Below are 26,716 nucleotides of genomic sequence, written 5' to 3' on the forward strand. Positions count from 1 at the left end.
ATTCCCATTCTCTGTTCTTCATCCTTTGCCAGGCCTCCAGGCTTCATACCATTTTCACACACTGGAGGGGCACCTGATATTAGGAGCAATAAAGGCAAGAGAAAAGAGAGTATATCTGATCCCCCAATTATTTTCCCTTCTTTTCAGTTGTTGTTTAATGGTGACAAGAACCATTGCAAAACATACACATTACTGCTTATCTCTTGTTTCTTTGGGCCCTGAGGCACAACTGCGAACAGCAGGCAGGTGGCACTTAGAAATTATAAAATTTGCTTCTTTTTAAAGAACTGCTAATTTTTAATAGATAAAAGTAGAACTGCATTTACCCATCCTACTGTTTGGTCACCTACCATTTTGTCATGAGAAGGTAAAACCAGTTCATCCAGACTATTTGGATAAATTTTCTATTTTTTACTGTTTAACTAGGAAATTTCACTATGAGATTAACATAGCCTTAAAAAGTAGAAAAAAAATTCCTATTGACAGACATTTCTAAGGCATCTCCAAGAATTTCAATGTATCATTTAGACATTACTCCCAGAAGGCAGATGATGTATATTAAATACTAAAATGGGATAGAAAACCCACTACCACCAAATGTTACAGTAATAAAATTGTTTGCTGCTCCTATGATGATTCTTTAATGCTCTGTAAGACAATGTCCTCTGTCTGCTATGCCACCTGAACAAATCCTTGGCAAATGGATCCAAGGACAACTTCCCCTAAAGAGGACATGCTGAAGATTTTTTGTCTGTTCATAATCAGTATCCACGACCAAGCCTCAAAAAAGCAAAACAGTTCTTGCATATACAACATAATGGAGTTGATGCTATGTTGCAATAAATGCCTTATTAGTGGGAAAAGATCAGGGAAACAGGGTTTAGGGGCCTATGTTCCTAGGGTCACACTACCATGAGGGAGGGCCAACACAGCCCCAAAAGTAACCACAAAAACTGACTGCCTGGGCCTGATACAATGCAAAATGTTGTCTGAGCCTACAAATTAATGAACAAAGAAAACTAGCCCAATGTTTCACATTTGCTTAACATTTAAAATTTGTTTTAAAAATGTGTTTAAAATTGTATTCCCTTATCAGGGATCTGTTTGTCTTCTGAAAAGGTTAATGAAAAAAAAAATAACTACAATCTTCTTCCTAACAGATTCATGCAAGAGAGGGAAGAGAATGACTCCTATATACTTCAGAGAGAAAGCTAATAACCGAGCAAAAAAAAGACAAGTAAACTTGATTTTTACAAAAGTAAAGTTTTAATCAAAGGTCATAAGCAAAACCTTTAATTTAGAGTACAATTATACCTCTGTATCTGTGGGGAATTGGCTCCAGGACTCTCTGCAGACACCAAAATCCACAGATGCTCAAGTCCCTTTTATAAAATGGCATACTGTTTGCATATAAAATATGCACATCCTCCTGCATACTTTAAGTAATCTCTAGATTATTTATGATGCCTAATACAATCTAAATGCTATGTAAATAGTTGTTATGCTGTATTGCTTAAGAAAAAAATAACTCACACAAAAGTCTATACATGTTCAGCACAGGCGTTCTGAGTTTGGTTTTTTTGTTTTTTGTTTTTAATATTTTCGATCGGCAGTTGGTTAAATCTATGGATGTGGAACCCACGGATATGGAGTGCCAACTGTGTCTGTATGTCTGTAAGTCATGTACACTTAATATAAACTAAAACCTAAGTTATCTTCTATCATCACCTTTGCCACTTCTTTCTCTTGCTATTGCCCATATCCATTTAACCCAAAGACTTACTTGGATGGATCCCTACTGGAATCCATCTACTTTTCTTCATCGTGCCCCTATTTAAAACAGCATCACTCATTTTTTAACTACTGCAATACCTTTATAGCCAGTTTCCTCATATCCACATAATCTGTTGCCAATATTACAGCCATAATGTTACTTTCAAAACACAAAGCTAGGCATGCCATCCCACTGCTTCAATGGCTTCTCAAGGTACTATATACCAAAATCCCTAAAACCCTCGGCCAGCTACAAGGCCCATAAATGATTCTCTTCCTTGCTAAAGCTAATCCCTCTACCCAATCTTTTGATCCCATTCATACCTTCTATCTCACTGTAAATTATTCTCTCTCTCCCTCGAGACTTATTTAAAAGAAAAAAACAAAAAATTCCTGGATAAGGAATAGTGAATTACAACTTGACTCAATGAAACAGTCTCACCCTTTTCATTTAAAGCATTTTCATTTCATTTAAAGGAAAATGTTTTACAGTATCAAATCAAGTTTTCTCTATAGTGAGAAAGGGTAGTAGTGACATGGAGAGAAGGGATTCCAGAGATGTCAGCAAGTAAGGTCTACAGGCCTTCATGATGGCTGGATACTAGAGATGAGAGAGGAGTAAGTGACAAGGATGATGCCTAGAACACTGGCCTGAACACTGACAGTGCCATTTACTGAGAAAGAAAACACTGCGTAAAGAACCTGATTCACCAGGAACAATGTAATAAAGAATCATCAAGCAATGTATGAAAGGATTGTCAAGTGGCACTGAGGGCCTATATATTACAAAGCATCATTAACAGTAATAATGAATTACAATTACCACTCTACACCCATATGAAAGTATGGAAAATAACTAAAAATATAATGTATAACATAGGCTTCAGATTCATTTGAAAATACTTTTCCAGCAACATTTACATGCAAAATACTCTGTTCTCAGTACTGGAGATATAGTGGAAGGCAAGAAAGACATAGTTTCTACCTTCGAATCCATATATTTAAAGAAAGATAATCAAAGAAAACAAATGAACAAGATAACTAGAAGAAAAGGGGTCCTGAAAAAGTGGCTGATGAACTGAGATCTGAATTATGAGAAGGAATCAGTCTTATTAAGAGCAAGAGGAAGAATGTTCCAGACAAACAACTGGAAGGACAAAGGCTAAGAGGTAAAGAACTTGTCAAGTTGTTGAAAAACTTAGAAAAAGCCACCGAGAAGACTTGTAGCCAAGACCTTTCTTAATATGTACCGCCCCTTTAGAGCATGGAATTGTGGATAGAATTCAGAAGAAATGTAATGGGAAAAAAATTTACAATTTTATTTTCATTAATCTCTTAATGAAATTAAGACTTTCTTCAGGAATGCAGATAAACCACAGTATTATTATTATAAATGGTTACAACTTTGCCACCAACAAAAATCAGATTTTTTCATAACACATTAGAATAAAGATATCCCAAAATTACATATGCTCATTAGACTTCTAAAATCTGGTATTTATCAAATTTGCCACTAGATCATGTTACATAATGCATTAGTAAAGAAGCACAAATCATGTCATAAATGTGTTTTTAAAAAATATCTTGATTTTACTTTAAATACAATTGGTTTTATCTTATGTATTTTCTTTTATGCCTTAAAAATAGTATTCAGAAAGAGGATTCACAGGGTTTCCAGTCTGCCAAATGCACCAATGGCACAAAAAAATTATGAACTACAGCAAAAGATACTTGAGATTCCTAACAACTAAACGCAACTTATGGTGCTTGTTTGGGTCTTACTTCCAACAAACGAATTATAAAAAGACAATTTTCAGGAAATCGAAACTGTAAAATGAACTGTGTGTTAGGATTACATCAATATTATTTATTTTGTTGTATACAATGGCACTGTGGCTATGTAAAAGATGTCCATATGTTTAAGAGAGGCAAAGTGTGTAGGAACAAAATCACAGTGTTTCGATTTTGCATTTAAATACTTTAGAAAAAAAAGGAAGAGGTGGAACAGTTAAGGAGAGCCTTTAAAAATGGTAATTATACAATCTGTGTGATGGGAAGATGGAAGATCACGTGCTATTTTCTCTCGTTATATTTACGTTAGAAATGTTTTATAATTAAGTAATTAAGAAAACCAAGAAAAAGAAATAGAATAAGGCATACCCTTTAACAGCTGCTTCACAATAAGGAGCCTCTCTAAAGAAAAAATATCACAAAAAAGCACAACCTGCAGAGAGCAAACCAGAGAACAAGACTCCTTTCTCTAGGCTTATGTTGCCCTAGGCCAGGTTGCCTGACTTGATGAGTGTGCAATGTAACCAGGGATTTTCCTCTTTTCTCCACCACTGTGCTCAGGAAGACTGCAAGAATCCCTAAAACTTGCTATAATATTCATATTTTTTGACTATGTACTCTATCTTAAGGCACTCATGCACTCATTTCAAAGAAAAAATAAACCTAAATCCATTATGTCAGTTGTCTGGGCCTAGAAAATTAAGTCTTTGATCAAACTGGTACATCTTGGTATTAGATATAGCAGTGGTTTAGGAACAATAATCTTACAGTCTTAAGTTACCAAGTAACAATCAAGTTTAGGCCTTCAATTTAGGTGGACCTGACAATTCAGAACACAGGATGGCAAAAGGAAGAGGGAAAAAGGATGCAGTGCCAGGTAACTGTAGTCTTCACAACTGATAGAAAGCAAAATGTCTGAATGGAAGAGTGACGGAATGCTTGACTTAGGCAAGTGGGCCATACAAGATGGTTCCTGGGTTGTCAAAAAAATGACAAGAACTGAAAGAGAACTCTTCATTTATGTTAACTGGGATGAACTATCCATCTCTCGGATCTTAGCATATTTAAGGTAGGAACACATAAAAGGCTCTATAACCTGCAGGAAGGTTGGCTCACTAATTCTCTCTTCTTCCCTAATCTATTTATACTGTCCTGCTCTCCTAATCTGTCATCAAACTCAGCAGTCTCTCACCAATCAATTGCTTATCTTTCCACTGCAAGTCAATACAAAAAAAAAAAAAAAACCTCATAACTTTATCATATGCTGTTATAAATCAGTTGGATATCTTAGCATAAATATTACTCATTTTAAGTAATTTTCTTAAAAAAAAAAAGGCACCAAAAATCAGCCGGGCGCAATGGCTCACGCCTGTAATCCCAACACTTTGGGAGGCCGAGGTGGGTGAATCACTTGAGGTCAGACATTTGAGACGAACCTAGCCAACATGGTGAAACCCCATCCAAACTAAAAATACAAATATTAGCCAGGTGTGGTAGTGCACACCTGTAGTCCCAGCTACTGGGTAGGCTGACGCAGGAAAATCACTTGAATCCAGGAGACAGAGGTTGCAGTGAGCTGAGATGCCACTGCACTCCAGCCTGGGCGACAGAGAAAGACTCTGTCTCAAAACAAACAAAAATCAACTCTGTTTAACATTAAGCAACCAAAAATTCATAAAATTTTTATTCTTCCAACACTAACAAATACATCTTTTTTTCATTTATTAAAAAATATTGATTGAGTGTGGTGGTATACAGAACAATGGTTCTCCAAAGATTTCCATTCGCCCTAGCCCCCAGAACCTGTGAATATTTTAACATTACATGGCAAAGTTACTTTGCAGATAACTTTAAAGTAGGGAGATTTTCCTGATTGGCCCAGTATAATCACATGGACCCTTAAGAGGAAGGGAGAAGAGTCAGAGAGAAACACAGCAGAAGAGAAGAAGAACAAGGGAGAGTCAAAGCATGAGAGGGACTGTATCCACCACTGCTGACTTTCAAGATGAAGGAGGCCATGAACCAAGTGGCCTCCTGAAGGTTGAATTAGCCCTCAGTTTACATCCAGCAAACAATCAGGGACCTCAGTCTTAAAATCACAAGGAACTGAATTCAATCAACAACCTGAAGGAACTTGGAAGTGGGTCCTTCCCCTAAGTTTCCCAAAATGAACACATTGCTGTTGACACCTTGACTTCAGTCTGTGAGACTCTAAGTGGAGGCCTCTCCCTAAGCCACGATATACCTGAACCTTGGATTTACAGAATGTAAGAGAATGTTTTAAGCTGCCAAACTTGTAGTAATTTATTACTGTGACAATAGAAAATGAACAGAGGTATCTACTTTGTCCCAAGAACTCTGCCAGGTACTGGGAATATAGCTGGGACCTAGATAGATTGATACCCTGATAGCTGGGACACAGGCTCAACCATGTGCAGTGTTCAGCAGAGGCTAATTCTTTCTTGATCCTGTTTGCCAATAGTTCCTAAAGCAATTTGCTTGCCAGTGTGTGCCTCAGTCTCCACAGTTGAAAGACAGCAGTTATCACACAGGGCTTTTCTCTGGAGGTGTAAACACTTGTGAGTTATCCATATAGTCCTTGGATAACCTGTGAAGACTTAACTGCCTCCTGATGCTGAAATGCATCTCCCACAAAATGTGGCTGTGCCCCCTTTGCTCACAGATGTGGTTTAGAAAGATGTTGCCTCCAGTTCAGGGTGTAGCACTTACTTGATGAGATAATTAGACATCAAAAGTAACTCAACAAAAGCAAAAGATGACAAATAGGATCTAAGCAAAAGAGATTCTGCACAGCAAAAGAAACTATCAACAGAGTAAAAAGAAAATCAAGAAAATATGGGAAAATTTTTGCAAACTATGCATCCAACAAAGGTCATATATCCAGCATCTATATGGAACTTAAACAAATAAACAACAACAACAACAAAAATCATTAAGAAGTAGGCAAAGGGCATGATCACTTTTCCAAAGAAGACATACATGTGGCCAACAATCATATGAAAACAAGCTCAACATCACTAATCATTAGAGAAACGGAAATCAAAACAATAAAGGTACCATCTCACGCCAGTCAGAACGGCTATCAAAAAACAAGATGCTGGCAAAGTTGTGTAGAAAAAGGTAGGCTTACACATTGTTGATGAAAGTGTAAATTAATTCAACCATTGTGAAAGAAACTGTGGTGATTCCTCAAAGACCTAAAGACAGAAATACCACTGAACCCAGCAATCTCATTACTGGTTATATACTCAAAGGAATATAAATCATTCTATTATAAAGACACATGCATGCGTATATTCACTGCAGCACTAGTCACAGTAGCAAAGACACGGAATCAACCTAAATACTCATCAATGATAGACTGGATGAAGAAAATGTTACATATACACCATGGAATACTATGCAGTGATAAAAAAGAATGAGATCATATCCTTTGCAGGGACATGGATGGAGCTAGAGAACATTATCCTTAGCAAACTAACACAGGAACAAAAAAACAAATACCACATGTTCTCATGTATAAGTGGCAGCTAAATGATGATAACACACAGATACATAGAGGGGAATCACACATACTGGGGCCTGTCGGAGGGTGGAGAGTAGAGAGAGAGGATCAGAAAAAATAACTAATTGGTATTAGGCTTAATACCTGGGTGATGAAATAATCTGTATAACAAACCCCCATGACACAAGTTTACATATGTAACAAACCTGCACATGTACCCCTGAACTTAAAATAAAAGTTAAAAAAAAAGAAATAAAATTACAAAAGGGATCACACTAAGAAAAAATATTTCTCAGGATTTTATTTTCAAAAACTCATTTGGAAATACATCTTACAGCATTGCCTCTTATTGCTTTATAAAATCCAAATTCATCATTAACAATTTTCATTTAATATTCTTGCATCTCATAAGATAAACAGGAAAGTAATTTTATCTACAGTACATAGGCATCAGCCATTATGCAACTGCCTCCATTCTTACAAATTTATTTATTTTTTTTTTTTTTTTGAGACAGAGTCTTGCTATGTCGCCCAGGCTGGGGTGCAGTGAGGGTGCAGTGATGTGATCTTGGCTCACTGCGACCTCTGGTTCCTGGGCTCAAGTGATCCTCCCACCTCAGCCTCTTTAGTAGCTGGGATCATAGGCATGTGCCACCACGCCCAGCTAATTTTTGTATTTTTAGTAGAGACAGGATTTCACCATGTTGGCCAGGCTGGTCTCGAACTCCTGGCCTCAAGTGATACACCGGCCTTGGCTTCCCCAAGTGCTAGGATTACAGGTGTGAGCCACCATACACCCAGCATCATTCTCACAAATTTAATGTTAAAGTTCATATTTTTACTTAATGCATATGCCAGGTATGGGTTTGTTTAAATAGCATCCTTCTTAAAATCCATCTAAACATCAATTTCTAAAGACATAAAATGAGACAAGTACTAATTACTTGAATTAGAAATAAACAGTTGCCTCCATATCCACCGATAAAAATTTAAGTCAAGAGTAAGCAAAATACAGCAGTGAGCCAAATCCAGGCCGTTACTTGTTTTTGTATGGCACACAGGCCAAGACTGGTTTTTACACTTTAAATGGTTGAAAAAAAAATCTAGATAATCAAAAATATTATTTAAAATGTAAAAATTATATGACATTCAAATTGTAGCATCTAGAAAGATTTACTGTAATGCAACCAAACTCATTCATTTACCTATTGTCGATGACTGCCTTTAAAACAGCAGAGGTCAGCCAGACGCTGTGGCTCACGCCTGTAATCCCAGCACTTTCGGAGGCTGAGGCGGGTGGATCACCTGACGTCAGGTGTTTTGAGACCAGCCTGGCCAACTTGGTGAAACCCCGTCTCTACTAAAAATACAAAAATTAGCCAGCCATGGTGGCAGGCGCCTGTATTCCCAGATACTCAGGAGGCTGGGCCAGAGAACTGCTTGAACCCGGGAAATGGAGGGTGCAGTGAGGCAAGATTGCGCTACTGCATTCCATCTGGGTGACAGAGAGAGACTCTGTCTCAAAAAAAAAAAAAGGCAGAGTTAAATATGGACAACAGAAACCTTATGTGGTACTCTCAGGTTTAATTAGCACTGCCAATTGGCACAATACAAATCACAAAAAATGCAATTATATTGCTTTACCTTACTTTAATCCTCCAAAAAGCATGTAACACTAAATTTTGTTTGTCCTCCCTCCTATTTATATCCCCAGGGCCTACAATACTGCCTAGCATACAGCAGGCACACAGCAAACATTTCCTGGATGAATGCAAAACACAGCATTTTGTGTGCCAAGCATTTTGTCACATAAGGACATCTGAATTTTATTTTTTTAATTACTGGTACCTACATCACATTAAAACAAAAAGAGGCTGGTACCTACCCATCACATTAAAACAAAAAGAGGCCAGGCACAGTGGCTCACACCTGTAATCCCAGCACTCAGAGGTGGAGGCGGGCAGATCACTTGAGGTCAGGAGTTTGGGACCAGCCTGGCCAACATGGTGAAACCCTGTCTCTATTAAAAATACAAAAATTAGCCAGTCGTGGTGGCAGGCATCTGTAATCCCAGCTACTCAGGAGGCTGAGGCAGGTGAACTGCTTGAACCTGGGAGGCAGAGGTTGCAGTAAGCCAAGACTGCACCACTGTACTGAAGACTGGGCAACAGAGTGAGACTCCATCTCAAAAAAACAACAAAAAAACACAAGAAAAGTAGTATGTTCTTTAATGTACAATAAAATTAGATGGCAAAGCACTGTTTACCATCTAATGCAATGACACTACAACTGTGCTAAAAGAATACAATATAAATATTACCAGACTAAGCACTCATTGCAACATTCCCAACTCCCATGAAAGGAATGGTCAGAAAAATTAAAAACTTTAAAATGGATTATCTCATCACAAAATTTCTTTACAAAAATTAAAAAATTAAAATTAGGCTGTGAAGCAAATTTGAGAGGTTCCTTGTTAGCCAGGGAAGGAAAATGGTTAATTTATGGTTAATTAATTAAATTTGATTTGATTAAAGCAGTCAAAAAATGTATTCAGAGGAAATAAATTTGTTTTAGACTATTAGCCTTTCACTACTGCTTAATGAGTTGAGGTCATGGTGTAGCAACATCAATTGTCAATCAGAAGTCAAGGCAAATGACTGAGTGGTTTTCTTTGGCTCTTGTTAACATGTTACTAATACCACTCAGTTATGGTTTATTCGAGGAGTCCAAATCATGTTTCGAAGTGGCTGAGGAATTAGCCTCTATGAGTAGCCTACATAAAAAAACTACAGGCAGGAGTAATTTCAAAGTAGTTCAGAAAACACTAATGAAGTACAACCTGAAGGGGAATCTATTAAGATGCTGATGCTACCAAACAAATGGTAGTTAAAACTATGTGTGGAGCTGAAAACAGCTCAGATGGGCAAATATAGTCCATCTAAAAATTCTACTACATTATTTTCTTGATTATTTGCAGATTTATCACTGCCAAAGGAGGGTTATGTGGAAGTTCCCCAATTACATAGTTAATGAATTTTGAAATAATACATAAAATCTCATTATAAACCAGCATTGATGAATTTGCAATCAATTTTGGTCATAGAGAACACTAACGTGGAACTTCAAAGCAAAATGTTCCCTCACACCCAAAAAGAAATTCCATTATTCTCATTATCAAATCAGTATTGCACATTATTATCATGCATTGTACTTGTCATTAAAAATTTGTGACCAGCCTGACCAACACGGAGAAACGCCGTCTCTGCTAAAAATACAAAATTAGCCGGGCGTGGTGGCGCATAACTGTAATCCCAGCTACTCGGGAAGGCTGAGGCAGGACAATCGCTTGAACCTGGTATGCAAAGGTTGTGGTGAGCCGAGATCGCTCCATAGTACTCCAGGGGCAACAAGAGCAAAACTCGGTCTCAAAAAAAAAAAAAAAAAAGAAAAAAAGTGTGAAAATTTGATTTATCTCGTTACATAAGCGCCTACATAATTTCCGTGGTTTTGTCTATCGGCCTGTAAGCCTAAAGTACTTAGTTTCTGGCCCTTTAAAGAAGAGGTTTGTCGATCCCCAACTTAAATCATTACATTTAAACCATTTTAAATCACTGTAGACTAAAAAATGTAAGGCAATAATGAAAACACACTTAAGGCTGGGCGCAGTGGCTCACACCTGTAATCTCTGCACTTTGAGAGGCCAAAGCAGGAGGATCGTTAGAGACCAGCCTGGGCAACACAGTGAACCGTGTCTCTACAAAATACACCAAAATTAGCTGGGCACTGCAGTGCATGCCTGTCGTCCCAGCTGAGGTGGGAGCAGTGATTGAGCCCAGGAAATAAAGGCTGCAATGAGCTCTAACTGTACAACTACATTCCAGCCTGGGTGACAGAGCAAGACCCTGTTTCCAAAAAGAAAGAAAGAAAAAAAATGCACTTAAACTATACAAACTCCTGCTATATTACTTACTTTTGCTCATACCTGACTCTTCATTTTTATAGTATCATTAAAAATAATTTCACATTAAAGTTTCTAAGAGTTCGGCTTAGATAACAAACACTGGTTTTGGAAACTAGGTTTTATGACTAACTTGATAATTGTTTTTTAACAAAGTCAACCTAAAATTACAAGGCATAACAGAACTTACATGTAAAACTCATAGTGAAAGGATGGCTGGCTTATTTTTATGGGCAAACACCAAATATCAATAGAGTGTAAGTAAATAAGGGCACATATAAAAATGGTAGGTTGTTCCTTACAGACCAAATGTTAGCATGCTCAGCTTAAGTGTACCAGTGGAGACCTCAACCACATTTTGATCAATTTTATGCATATGTGGGAGGGAGAGAGAGATACGAATGCATGTGCATGCATCCATGTGTGAAAGAGAGAAAAAGACTAATTATTTTCTTCTATTACTGAAAATGGTTCTGGTAATTTCACTAAATACATTTTATGTAAATATAATCAAATGAGTAAAATGTAAACAAAACTTTTACACAATCCACCAATTATGAAAAATATTTCATGCTTTGCATTTATGCTGTATCTTCACGTCTTTCAAATATGTCACAGCAGAATTTTTTAATGTGTCCATCCTGAGACTGTGTAAAACGTTCATCCCAACATATAATTATTACTTATCTACTGATACATAAAGTCTTCTTTATACTTCTCTATTTGTACTTTACAATGATACTACTTTATTTGCACTTTAACCATATTTGATTTTTTATTCATATTGACTGCATTCTGAATCTTAAGTACTTTTATACAATGCTAAGAAACACTTAAATTGTAATGTCTTTGCAGCACTGAAATTACTAATTGGGAGGGTGAGGTTTAAGGAGTCTCATTAATTTGACTATTAACCTGTAATAAGTAAAAGGTAGAGAAAGTGATTTCCATGCTGAGGAAAGTGGCATACACCTGCAATCTCAGGTACTTAAGGCAGGAGCATGGCTTGAGCCCAGAGTTCAAGTCCAACCTGGGCAACGTAGTGAGACCTCATCTCTTTAAAAAGAAAGAAAGATTTCCAAAACCCAGCAGGAAATCCCTGCTCTTCTCTCCCCTTCCAAATCAACAAAGCTAAATGTGACTAATCCTAAATTTACAGCTCAAACTTGCAGAAAGGTCAGTCTATCGCTCCTAACCTCTCCTGTGATAAATCAGATCCTTTGGATATCTACATTATGAATCCCAAATTCAAAAGAGCTAGTTCCCTCACCAACACTTTTTAACAAATCAAATAGAATGGAATGAAACACAGTCCTAAAGTTGACTCAGTAATCTATACATCTAAAGAAATAACACATCATATCTATCTGGCAAGGGATTAGTCAGACACAACAAGGAATAGAAATCACAATGGCAAATCAAAACCTATCTAAGCAGTGCCCAAGGGGAAAGGTACCCTGGCCTTGCAACAAGTCCTTTTATTTAATGAAGAGTTAAAAATAACAGACTACTTTAATACCACTAAACATTTGAAGGATATAATTTATTATATGCTCATTGCACAGTACACTGTGATTTCCAATGTAGCTTTACACAGAGAATATGTTAGGTGCTAGAGGTGAGAATCCAGTGCCCTTGTTAATTACATTTATCACTGCAAATTAATAAATCAGCATTTGATTTCAAATGCTACTCTCACAAGCTTAATTAAAATGAATCAGTTTCTCATGGTATACTAACATTACTTAGTTTCTCAGCCTTTCTCTGGGCTACAGCAAATTACTAACATAATGCCACCCTATGAGACAACGCAGGATTCAGGCGGCTGATCAACCATAGGCAACAAAACCTGTGCACTGCTGTTCATCACCAGCAGTTATTTCTCCTTTGATCTGTTACACAGAAAATATGCTGACTGAAATTATTCAGTCACTTAGAACCAGTTACTATGTACTGTGGACTGGTCTTTGATGATCTACAAGAGTATTCTAATATAAAATGTAAATGTAATACTGCCAGTATGACATAATGAAGCATAGTTTTGTAAAATCTACTATACTGGGCTGGGCATGGTGGCTCATGCTTGCAATCCCAGCACTTTGGGAGGCCACCGATCACTTGAGGTCAGGAGTTCAAGGCCAGCCTGGCCAACATGGCGAAACCCCATCTACTAAAAAGTACAAAAATTAGCTGGGTGTGGTGGCAGGCACCTGTAATCCCAGCTACTCAGAAGACTGAGGCAGGAAAACAGCTTGAACCTGGGAAGCGGAGGTTGCAGTTGATCCAGATCATGCCACTGCACTCCAGCCTGGGTGACAAGAGTGAGACTCCATCTCAAAAAACAAAAAAATCTACTACACTATAGCCTTTCTACACTGATGTTTAAAGCTTTAAAAGTTATACAAACTTTTCAAAACTATTAATAATGACTCAGAAAGTTAGAAATAATACAAACGTCTATCACAGGTGCCCCAAAATTGTTATCTATCAATTTATTGGAAAGTATTAGATGATTTATGTCTACAGCAGTTAACCTAGGTAAAGAAAAATATTTTCCAATATCAAGTTATTTAAATAGTTACGTTCTTGAAGTTTCTTCTTAAAGTAACTTCTTTTTTGGGGGGGCGGGCAGGGTCTCATTCTGTTGCCCACGCTGGAGTGTGGTGGTGCAATCATGGCTCACTACAGCCTTGACCTCCTGGGCTTAATCAATCTACCTGCCTCAGCCTCCTGAGTACCTGAGACTACAGGCACATACCACTACGCTCAGCTAATTTTTGAACATTTTTGTAGAGATGGGATTTTGCCAAATTGCCCAAGCTGGTCTCGAACCTCTGGGCTCAAGGAATCCACCCACCTCAGCCTCCCAAAGTGCAGGGATTACAGGCATGAGCCACTGCGCCCAGCCTGTTAACTTTTCTAAGAGGGGGAAAAATATATATATATACACACACACACACACATACACACACACACCCAAAGTTCTTGATGAATTATAATGTACCTACAAATTTACTATCAGAATAATTGGTAATTATTCTGTCACTCTAAAACTCAGTAATTCCTAAGGATATTGTGAAATACCTTGTATAGCTAGATAAGTTACTAAAATATTATAATCCTATCAGAAGCTGAATGGGGTGTTATTTTCTAAAAGCCATCTATAGAACACAAGTAAGAATTCAGTAACTTCTGAAAGATCAAAAAGCTGCTTTATTTTAGTTCTCAAGTTTGGTATAATGAAATATATTAGGAATTCAATTCCAGAATATTTATGGCCCCACACATAAGACAGAAATGACAAAAAGACACTGTAGAAAAACCAGAGCATCTCTCCAAAAATACCAAATTTGGGGAGGTAAATGATTACAGGATTGATAATGTCCAGAATTCACTGCAGAGGATGATAAAAGACTGAATCAATTCTAATTGTAATGTGTAAAAATGTTAAACTGGCAGGGTGTGGTGGCTCACGCCTGTAATCCCAGCACTTTGGAAGCCTGAGGTGGGCAGATTACTTGAGGTCGAGTTCGAGACCAGCATGGCCAACATGGTGAACTCTCTACTAAAAATACAAAAAATAGCCAGGCCGTGGTGGTGCACACCTGTAGTCTCAGCTACTCAGGAGGCTGATGCAGGATTGCTTGAACCTGGGAGGCAGAGGCTGCAGTGAGCTGAGATCGTGCCACTGCACTCCAGCCTGAGTGATAGAGTGAGACTCTGTCTTCATATATATATATATATACACACTATATATAATATATATGTAATATATAATATGTAATGTATAATAAATATAGTATATATACTATATTTATTATACATTACATATTATATATTACATATATATTATATATTATATATATGCATGTGTAATATATAATATATATATGTGTGTGTATAAAGTTAAATTGACTTGATTTCAAAATAAAACTCTAATTTGATCTTATATACAGTTTCAAAAATCTAAATGTAAAAATAAAAGCTTTTTCAATGACACCCATAAAATATGACAAGTTCAACAGTGAGAGAGTTATCTGAGTTCTATGGTATGACTTTTGTCTCTAATTAAAACAAAAGTAAGATCTTAAAATTTTTCATTTCTAAGCATTTCAAGTGAATATGTCTTCAATGGATTCAGTGCAAAGCACCATTCTGAAATTTCAAATAAGAACTTAGTTTCTAAATAGCAAGATTTGTCCAGTCCAGAAGCAAGTAAGAGTTTAAAAACAGGTATTTAAAAAAAACATGGGAACAGTCACTCACAGAGGAACATGAGAAGCAGGAAAGACAAGAAGAACAACACTAAAAGAAACATCCATCAAGAAAAAGACCTGGAAAAGAAACCAAAACTTAGAATTAAAGATCAAATGAGGTTTGGTAGGATGGGGGAGGGGAAAGGGGATGAACTAACTAGACACTTCAATCAATACTAAGACAAAAATACTAAGACAATTAATTTAAAAAATTTGAATGCAGGAATTATATAAAAGATTAAAAAGTCACTCAAAAATCTAAATCAATTTACAAAGACCGAGAAATTGATCCAACAAACTAATGTTCAGCCAGCAATAGCCAATGGAAAAGTTCCCATCAAGGACATACCCAAACACCCAAATATAGCACGTTATTAAATATACTAGGTTTTTTTCATATGAACCAATTGATTTAAAACATCTGTCATAAAGTTAAAAGGGACATTAAAGATTAATATTTGTTCAAAATAATAAAGAGAAATACAGAAAATAAAAGCATTTGTATGTTAAAGAATAGCAGTGGTTAATCTAAAAATACAAGGAGGAGTAGGAAATTAAAAGTTATAAAATATGTTTAACACTGACAATAATTTTGTTAAAATTGAATTAAAGTTACACTGATGCAGGTAAACAGAAAGTGGAATAAAAAGCTCTATTAAGCTGAAAGAAAACTAAAATCTTTGTGCAATTCTGAAAGTCATCTGTAACTACAGCATTATATACTAAACTATAAGAGAATATATGTAACCAAAACTATGTTTCATAGTATAAATTTTTGTTATTTAACAAAATATATTTCCAAACTGGTTTCTATGTTTCCTATTCTTACAATGATCAATATTACAGCATTTTAAAACAGTGATGTTAAATTTATTACTAAAAATTATTAGTAATCTTGATTTCAAGATTACTCTGATATACGTGGCAACAATAACTTTTCTTTCTTTCTAAAATAAATCTCAAGTGTTTTGTGATTGTGGCATTAACTCCATAGTCATCGGTAGAATAATTTTAAAAGTTATGTTACAGATATTAACTAAAACCTCTAATATGTTTTGGGTAAACTAATAGTTATTCTTTAACAAAATGCAAAGCTAAATTGAGTTGAATTGTACAGGCTTACACAAAATGTATCAACCAGTGTGCAATGGATTTTCAATAAATCTCAGTTAAGATATATAAACTAAACCACATAAAAATAATATTCACTTTATATGTATTAAAATTCCTTGACATGAATATGTTGTTGCTATAATTCATTTTTCTTGAAGTACATTAGCACCAAAATGCTAATAATGCTGGCAAAATATTAAAGTTAAATCAGATTCTAACACCTCTTACTACAAGGAAGGCATGAAATGATTTAATATTTACCCATCTAAATAAGTGTTCAGTCTAAATACTAGCCAATTAGAGAAAAAGAGTATATCTGTATTATTCAGTATAAAACGTTTACAAAATATTATATATGTTTAATATAAAAACATTTATGCAATAACTACAATTAATTCCATACTACAATCAAAAAGCAGTGAAAGGAGACCAGGCACGGTGGCTCACGCCTGTAATGAAAGCACTTTGGGAGGCTGACGCAGGCAGATCACTTGAGGTCAGGAGTTCGCAACCAGCCTGGCCAATACAGTCTCTACTAAAAATACGAAAAATTAGCCAGGCATGGTGGTGCACGCCTGTAATCCCAGCTACTTGGGAGGCTGAGGCAGGAGAATCACCTGAACCCGGGAGACGGATGTTGCACTGAGCTGAGATCATGCTACTGCACTCCAGCCTAGGTGAGACAGTGAAACTCCATCTCAAAAATAGTAATAAAAAAACAAAATAAACTTTTAAAGAAGCAGTGAAAAGGGCAATGCTAAACAAGGTGTAACTGGATACATTCAAACCCCAAAACAAATCCCTAAGGAAGTTATACCACCTTTCTGATGAGAAAACTGAAGCTTAATTTGCTGTAACAAACAGGCCAACAAATCATAATAGAAAGTTCTCTCTTTTATCTCCCTTATATTAAGACTTGGTCCAAATCTATAACCAGAACATTATCTGCCCCCGTCAAAAAAAGTTGGAAAAAATCACAAGGGGGAAAATTATTATAAAAGGGATATAAAGGATTTTTTACAAGTACCATTTGTTAAGCTTCTTTGTGCTAAAAGAGAAAAAAATATTGCCTATTCACTTAAGTGATGGCTTCTTAGAAAAGTCTATGAAAAATGCATATCTAACAAAAAACTGTATACAACAGATAATATGTTAATACGGATATATGTTCCGTAACACATAATATGTTCACGTAACAGGTAACAAGTATATAAAATAAACTTTCAAAACTTAAGGGATACAATGGACTATTATATACATATTATCTTAATTTTTACATTTTGTAAACAGTTTTTACATATATATAAAAAATAGTGTTTCATTTAAGGGGTACACCTTTATACTGCTAGGCGGACACATGATAGAACCACTCTGTTTCCTGAAATATCAAGACAAGCAACAAGTTTTGAAAATTGTTTAAAGTGTAATATAATATTCTCAACTAGAATAATATGCCAGTCTAAACACAGAGTACAGAAAAAACATTTTATAAAAGTAATATTCCTACTTATAATTATGTAACTACATATTAAAATCCTGAACACTTTATATACTTTTCAGATGAAAGTTACTTAATTTTTTTTTTTATTTTTAGAGACAGGGTCTCGCTGCTTTGCACAGGCTGGTCTCAAACTCCTGGCCTCAAGCTACCCTCCTGCCTCTGCCTCCCAAAGTTCTAGGATTATAGCTGTGAGCCACCATGCCTGTCCAGAAAATCAGTAACTTAAAACTAAAGAAATTACATTTCTTTCTATGTATGAGTCCTAACAGATGGATGGAAAAGGCCAACCTAGTTATTACCCTCTTTATACAACTTATTTGCAGCTACTTTCTCTCAAATGCAAAAGATCTCTGCTATAAGATAAACATACATAGCTGTTGCAAAAATACCCCAATTACTTGAGAGAAAAAGACTATCATAATATTTATATAAACTAGTCTTTATAACTTTGAATGAAAATTCTATCATTAACAATACTAAATACATATATTAATAAATATAATAAATTATAAGTACAATAAAGCTATATAGTTGCCTACATTTACACATACATCTAATTAAGTTTACAGAATCATAAATTAATAATACAAGTAGCTACCATTTGTTAAGCCTCTTTGTACTAAGCATTTTATACAGTGTCTCCTTTAATCTTCAACAATACTATGATGTAAGTTCTATTATATATATTATAAAATAAAAACAAAATCACTGATAGAAAGGTTAAATAACCTCCTCAACTTCACAAGCAGGAGAATGAATGGTAGAACTGAAAATCAAAGCCAGCACTGACTTCAAAGCCTTATATTTGTTGTATTTCCAACTGATTAACTTATCTTTAACAAACTGGTGCTGCCTCTAGAGCAGGGATTTCAAACTGGACGGCCAAGACAGTCTATAGATGTAGCAGAAATAAGTAAAGAAGGCTAAATAAAAGATAACAGAGTAATGAGGCCTGTGGCAATTTAGAGAAAACCTCTTATCTAAAGGAGGTAGCTCCTGCTCAGGTGGATGTGGCTGTTGCCATGTGAGACTACAGACCCAGTACGCAGTCATGCCAGATAGATTTAAGGAAGCTGGAAATCCAGACTATTTATGTGACAAGCTCTAATTTTTAAATGGTGGTGAATAAGATAAAAACTTAAATTATAATGGATGCCTAATAAAACATATCTGTGGCCACATTTAGATTGGCACAATGAATGACTCCACCAGAAGCATGCTAAAAGAGACGTATGATCTACCTTACCATCTTCTTCTTCCTGACTGTTCATAAACGTTAGTGCAATGTAATGTAATAATCCACTAACATTTACGAACAAGCAGGAAGAAGAAAAAGAAACTTTCCTACAAGCATCCTTAAAATATATACAATAACCAGTCTTCTTTCAAATCTTTCTACTCCCCACACTCTCCCCATCACAGGGCTTTTACTACTGCTTTTTGTTCACTGCTCCTAAAATGTGTTTTCCTGTCATCATCACCAAGTTAAATCCTACATAAACTTCTGATCTTATTCAAGCGTTACTTCCTCAATGAAGTATTCTGACTCCTGCAACAAATCCCCCAATTTTAGGCTCTTGTTGCACAACGTACCTTTAACACTTGTCATAGTCACAATTTTATAGTATGACTAATGTGTCCCTCCCCAACCAGATCATAAAGTCCGTACGAACACGTCTGGTTTTGTTCATCTTTGATGTCCCAGCACTCAGCACACTGCAAGGCACACAGCATGCACTCAACAAATATTTGCTAAAGGAAAGAGGAAGAAAAGGAAATAGAGCCCCAAGGAAGACAGCTTTTAAAAAAGTCTCCATTATCTGCAGAGCTGAACTCTACACTCAACTCCAGAATATTACTGCTACTATAGCACTCCCGTAACACTTCAAGCAGAGATGAACAACAAATTAATCAATAACCAAATGGGAATGAAGGAAGCTTTATAAAACAGTGGTGGGGTGGGGACAGTGCTATGTATGTGTTCCTGCTTTTAAGAATATAACCTGGTTGACAGACTGAGATTCTGGATCCTCCTGAGAATTGATGGTGATATTATCACACCTCTAACAAATTATATAAAGCTACCTAAGTTTACTTACTGTCAAAAAAAATCGTTCCCCAAAACATACTTAGTGTAAGAACTATGATGACTGTTGGAATAAATTCAAGCAAAGATCTTAAAGGAAAGCTTTTAATCTCTATAATTGCAGGGTGTGAGATGTTTCCACAAAAATGAAGACAGTAAAGGTAATCAAGAGTCAATGATACTAAGAACAAATAGAGGTTAGAGTCTGTAACCCTTCCAGTTAAATATGAACAGGCTAGACAGGTTAAAATGAAGTTGTTCTCAAGGCAACTACCAAATCCTTATTAATAAGAGTGAACTGTGATCACCATCTGATTATTTCTCCAGTGGAACCATAAATTGGTTCCTTGCAAACTAACAAAAACAGATCTTCATTATATCCTCTTATTTACTATACAATAAACTTTATCAAGTGACATTCTTTGTCTAATATGACCCTATCACAAAATGAAACCATGAAAATATATTGTTATTTCCCCCACTGAATGGTTTCTACTTCTAACACATAATTCTGAGATAGCTTTACTTAACCTGATTCTATGAAACACTAGTCCTTTCAAAGAATATTCCCTAGGTGTTAGGGTAGGGGCAAACTTGGGGGGTTAAATAAGCTTGAGAAAGACTGCATATTCTTCCAATTTAGATACTCATACATTAAAAACAATGAGATTCCTGAACCACAAAATCTGTTTAATCTAGTGGGGTTTTTTGTTTGTTTTTGAGACAGAGTCTCACTCTGTCACTCAGACTGGAGTGCAGTGGCATAATCCTGGCTCACTGCAGCCTCCTCCTCCTGGGTTCAAACAATTCTCCTGCCTCAGCCTCTGGAGTAGCTGGGATTACAGGCACACGTCATCACATCCTGGCTAATTTTTGTATTTTTAGTAGATGGGGTTTTGCCATGTTAACCGAGCTGGTCTTGAACTCCTGCCCTCAAGTGATCTGCCCGCCTTGGCCTCTCAAAGTGCTGGGATTACAGGCATGAGCCACTGCGCCTGGCCTAACCTAGTGTTTCTTAAACATTATAGAACCCAAGCAACAAATTTGGGGGAAAAGCTCCAAACTTGGAAAAGTTATCTATCAAATCAACAATTTCATGGCTTGGGCCTCCGGAATCTTTACTGTGAAACGTATTTCATGGCCTAAGTCAAAAGTTAACCAGAAACCCAACTATACAAACTTGTAACTTTAAAGATACCTGGGTTTCTGTTGCTATAAGTTTGAATAATTCTTACTTTCATAAAATATTATCAAAGCACTCTCCCTGGGGCCTTTACTTCTATAAAAACTTTCACTAACCCATGATTCTTATGAAATGTGATTATCAAAACATATCCTTCTCCACAACATATATATATAGGAAATTATCTGTATAAAAATATTCTAGCCGTCTGCATAATTTAGTCTTGCATATAACAGAAATCTGATGTTTAATTTAAAAGATACATAGACTGATCCTAATTTTATTAGCTATGTACATCAACCAGGCATATCAAAACCTTGGAGAACAATGGCTGCAAAAATGAACTATACATAAATTAGGAAGGAAGTTACATCTGGGCAGCAAAGCCTTTTAACATATATTTAACATCACTGTATGTCTGGGTGGATATTATAAAGGAGAAACTTTCTTGACTGGAGAATAAGGTAGAAAGTTGGTGCAACTCACAAAAGCTCACAAATAGGTAGTAATTCCAAAGCAGAAAAGAAGAGAAAAAAATATTAAATTGAAAACGTAAGTCTGAGACACAACTAAAAAATAATTATCTGAGAACTTCAAAGCTTTCAAGTTCAAATTTCTCTATGTATTAATTCTAACAACTGCATAAATCAGATCACAAGCAACACAGAGATTCAAACTGGGTATTAATATAACTATCAGCAATTTAACCATTTTTAGTCTTTCTGTTGCATTCCTACACAATGCCTTTTTCATGATTATTCTTTAAAAATCACACAGCATAAATTTGCTTAAGTTCACCTCTCTTTTCAGTATACTTCAATATATTGCTTAAATTCACCTCTTTCAGTATATTTAGAACAGTCTCTGATGATGCCACAGAATCACATCATTCTCATACTGATCAATAAAGAAGCTATCCTTAAATTTTAGAAAAACTGCTCTGTACAAAGCATCACTGTAAAACCCATCACAGATTTTACTACTTGCAAAGAAGCTCAGATAATAAAACCATTTCATGGCATTTCAGAGGTACAGGGATGGATGAGAAAAGTAAAAACAACAATCACAAAAATAACAAAAAACTTACTTTGATGGCTCCCCAAGGGTAACAACTTCATTCTACAACTAATTCACTCAGGGAATGATCAGCGGGCAAGTTCTGTCGCACTTAGGGAAATGATTAGTAGGCAAGTTCTGTTCCCAAGATGTCAATAACCAAATCACATAAGAATTTAACTTCAGCCATGAATTATATATTGAAGTCAGGAAGAACCAGGCAGATCGCATAAGATGGGAGTATCTAATCCCTGATGACTTTTCCCTTAGTTCTCCAAACTCTAGCAACACTGGCCTCCTTGCTGTTGTTCTACTGGACCTCAGTCTTGATCCCTGCCTTGACGTAGAGGAATGCTATCCAAGTCTCTCTGCTCAACTGTTACCTCCTGAGAGAAGTATCTCTGACTTCTCTCTCTCAACAAGGCTCATCTGTCTTATTCACAGCTGTACGACCAGCAACAAGAACAGGATCTGACACAAATGCTCAATAAGTACTTGCTGAATGAATTCATTAATCTACACATAATTTAATAATACAAAAACAAATCTGATGACAATTTAAAAACAAGTATATTAACAAAATATCTGATATCCAATCCCAATTTGAAGTCCAGAAAAAAACAAACTTAAAATCAGATCTCTATACTTGCTATTTGCTTTTGGAAATGAGTGAGTAAAACATGTAAAAGTCCACGTAGATATAAAGTTATATGTTAGTTCTGAGAAATCACAGCACATATATAATGATTCCATGTTATATAGAGTCCGTAAAGATCTGATGATTCACAAGCAAAGACAAAAGTTTGGTATTAGTGTCTTAAGTATACTCTATTTAATACACATGCATAGTATTTTAAAAGTATAATAATCTAGAATATAAATAAAAGTATAAAAGGTATAATGGTCTAGAATATAAATATGCAAAATGAGGTTAATAGAATTCCTGTTCTATATCACCAAGTCCAATCATTAAATAAAAATTAAAAGTGTTAAATATGGCTTGGTCAGAATATATAGAAATAACCATTTTTAGGAGGTTAAAAAAAGAAAGTTTGCTAAACATGAACCGAAGGCTTATATTCACAGATACCCAAGTATTTAGTTCTAATTACATACTTTGTAAGCATTATAATCACTATAATCCATCTCTTTAAAGAGCGAAAGACATTACATTGTTAAAAACAAGGCCGGGCACGGTGGCTCACACTTGTAATCCCAGCACTTCAGGAGGCTGAGGCGGGCAGATCACGAGGTCAGGAGATCGAGGCCACGGCGAAACCCCGTCTCTACTAAAAATACAAGAAAATTAGCCGGGCGTGGTGGTGGGCACCTGTAGTCCCAGCTACTCGCAGAGGCTGAGGCAGGAGAATGGCGTGAACCCGGGAGGCGGAGGTTGCAGTGAGCCGAGATCGCACCACTGCACTCCAGCCTGGGCGACAGAGCGAGACTCTGTCTCAAAAAAATAAATAAATAAATAAAAATAAAAACAAAAGATATTATGCGAAAAAGCTCTCACAAACTGACCTCATAACTTGAAGGCTTTAAATACTGACCAGGTGGCATTGCCCTACTTGCAAGTTAATCAAATCAGCTTTTATTTACATATACTCAACTTAATTTGAAGGAAAAGAAAAATGAAACAGGATACCCATGAATCAAATAATACACCACACAGATCAATCAGCACAAGTGATCAATAAAGAAAAATGTTTGAAATAAAAAATATGAGAGACTAAAGATTTACTTCAACATGTGCTACTCACATAAAATCCCTGGAACAAAAGAACATCTACAGCCAAATTAACTTACCGTTACAGATTTCAGTGTCATACCATGGTAGGTTCCCATAGTGTCAATTTTGAAGCCTTCCGTTTCTATGAAAAAAAAGAGGCTTGTTAAGATTTTATAGATCATGTATCTTATGACCTATAACAAATCTAAAGTAATAATCTACATTGAATGTGATGGTTCAATAATATACAAAGCCTTGAATCTACTATGTAAAATTAAATTACGTACTTGTGAAGATAAAAACTTTAAAAAGGACTCTAGGTTAAAAAATATTAGTATATTAAATACAGACCAGCAAGCCTATTGTGTAGAAGCTGGTTAAGACTATCTCTGCAATTATGTTCAAAAATTAGATTGAATACTTTATAACCCCAAATTACTTACTACTAATACTCAATGATAGTACCACTAAAAGCATCTAATACCATGAAAAGACCCAAAGTTATAAAAAGTAGTGTTCCAAAGTTTCAGTCATAAGGCATATACTTATTTTTATATACATACATACATATATATTTTTTCTTTTGAGACAGGGTCTCACTCTGTCACCTAGGCTGGAGTACAGTGGCACTGCAGTTCACTGCAACCTCTTCTCCCATCCCCCCTCCCCAGGTTCAAGCAATCCTCCCACCTCAGCCTCCCGAGTAGCTAGGACCACTGGCATGCACCACCACACCCAGGTATTTTTTTGTATTTTTAGTAGAGATGCGGTTTTGCCATGTTGCTCAGGCTGGTCACAAAGTACTGAACTCAAGCAATCCTCCTGCCTCCACCTCCAAAAGTGCTGGGATTACAGGTGTGAGCTACAGCAATCAACCATATTACATATTTTATAGAAAGCAATGTTGTAAATAATGATTGGAGTGCCAGGACAGAATCCCAATATGCCTTTCTGTAAAGGCAAATATTTTAACACACTGCGAGCCTTAAAATCTGTCACAACTGCCCAATTCTGTATTTTAGTGCAAAAGCAGAATAAACAATATATGTGATCAATTGGGGGCAACCCAATTTGGCCCACGGAGGGTTATATTTAGTTTGGGGGCTGTAATTTACCAACCTCTGCTTTATATAATTCATTCCTCAAGAAAAACATTGAATATTATAACGAAAGAATGGACGCAGTCTTTCTATGGCACATATCCAGTGCATGCCTTTAACAACTGAATGAAGTCAGCACACAAAATTCATTGCTTCAAGGCAACATATCATTTAAAAAAAACTTAAATGAAGATTTCAGATTATGCTTAAAAATATCATTAACTTCCAGTTGCTTCTACCTAATATTTTCATGAATCAAGTCATGATGAATGAAGATCCCAAGAGGAACTTACACTGACATTAGTCTCACCTCACAACTGCAGAAATGGTGTTATTGCATTAGCCAGAATACCACGTAGACTGTCACAAAGTAAGTCCTCCCATCATTGCTCAAAATCTGTTTCCAAGTTCTCAATGTACATACACATTTATAACTTGGGAAAAATGACTTAACATATAGAATCTCTACTTTAAATTATATAAAAACAAAAGCAGTATGAATAACAGCAAACATTTATAGATAATTTACTTACATATCAGATACTATTCTGGGAACTCAATATTTATTAACCAGTCCAATACTCACAATAACGATAAGAGACAGGCACTATAATAACATTTTAATTACACAGAGGAGAAAACTAAGGCAGAATGCAGTTAAAGTAACATTAAAATTCACACAAAAAGTTACTACAACATAAGCTATCTGGATCCAGAATCCATGCTATTAACCAGGGGTTGGCCAACTTTTTTTCTGTAAAGGGCCAGATAATATTTTTAGACTTTGTAGGCTACACAGTCTCTACTGAAACAATTTAATACTGATGTCACAAAGCCAAAGCAGCCATATATAAAATACATAAATGAATGAGTGTGGCTGTGTCCCAACAAAATGTTATTTAAGAAAAATTGCAGTGGGTAAGATCTGGTCTGTAGACATTACTTTGCCAACCCTTACCCTTAAACATCAGGCCACACTGCCTCTCAAGTTCAACACAACCACACTAAGGGGAAGATAAGAATTAAGCAACTTGCCTTCTTTTCCTTTGAATCTTTCCTGATCGTATCTGTTATAGGCAGCTGGGATAGGCTGTTTGGTGCGCAAAGTGGGATCCTGTAACAAAATTAATTATGAGTTACTTGTTAATATTTTTAAATGTCACTTATTTAATGTGCTGGAGTGCAGTAGCATGACCATGGCTCACTGCAGCCAAGACCTCCTGGGCCCAAGTGATCCTCCCACCTCAGCCTTCCAAGTAGCTGGGACCACAGGCATGCACCACCACATTCAGCTAATTTTTTATTTTTTTATAAAGACAAAGTTTCACCATGCTGCTCAAGCTGGTTTTGAATCCCAGCCTCAGGTGATCCACCTCAGTCTCCCAAAGTGCTAGGATTACAGGCATGAGCCACCATACCTGGCTAAAGTACCTTTACGACATAATACTCTTCCCTGCAATTATGATTGTTTTAACAAAACAAAAAAATCCTTAAATTCAAAGTATATTGAGTTTAGTTTTATAGATTTTTAGCTGAATTACCCACCAAATTATTAATCCTTAAATAAACATGAAAGCCATGATGATTAATCCATTATAAACAGAGTAAGACTGAAGAGGTATTTTTTTAAAATAATTAGAA

The 26,716-nt window shown here is 36.0% G+C and overlaps 1 protein-coding gene across 1 annotated transcript in view; it reads right to left on the minus strand.

Annotated features, from left to right (window-relative positions):
- Positions 1–26,716, minus strand: part of CDC73 (cell division cycle 73) — a 131,450-nt gene that overhangs the window by 76,702 nt on the left and 28,032 nt on the right. Inside the window, exons 9-10 of the mRNA XM_031016526.3 lie at positions 26,111–26,189; positions 24,053–24,117 (exon numbers count right to left, since the gene is read on the minus strand). Coding sequence (XP_030872386.1) covers positions 24,053–24,117; positions 26,111–26,189 — 144 coding nt within the window. The remainder of the gene's footprint in view (positions 1–24,052; positions 24,118–26,110; positions 26,190–26,716) is intronic.

The sequence above is a fragment of the Gorilla gorilla genome, chromosome 1, assembly GCF_029281585.2.
Source record: "Gorilla gorilla gorilla isolate KB3781 chromosome 1, NHGRI_mGorGor1-v2.1_pri, whole genome shotgun sequence".
Classification (NCBI taxonomy): Eukaryota; Metazoa; Chordata; class Mammalia; order Primates; family Hominidae; genus Gorilla; species Gorilla gorilla.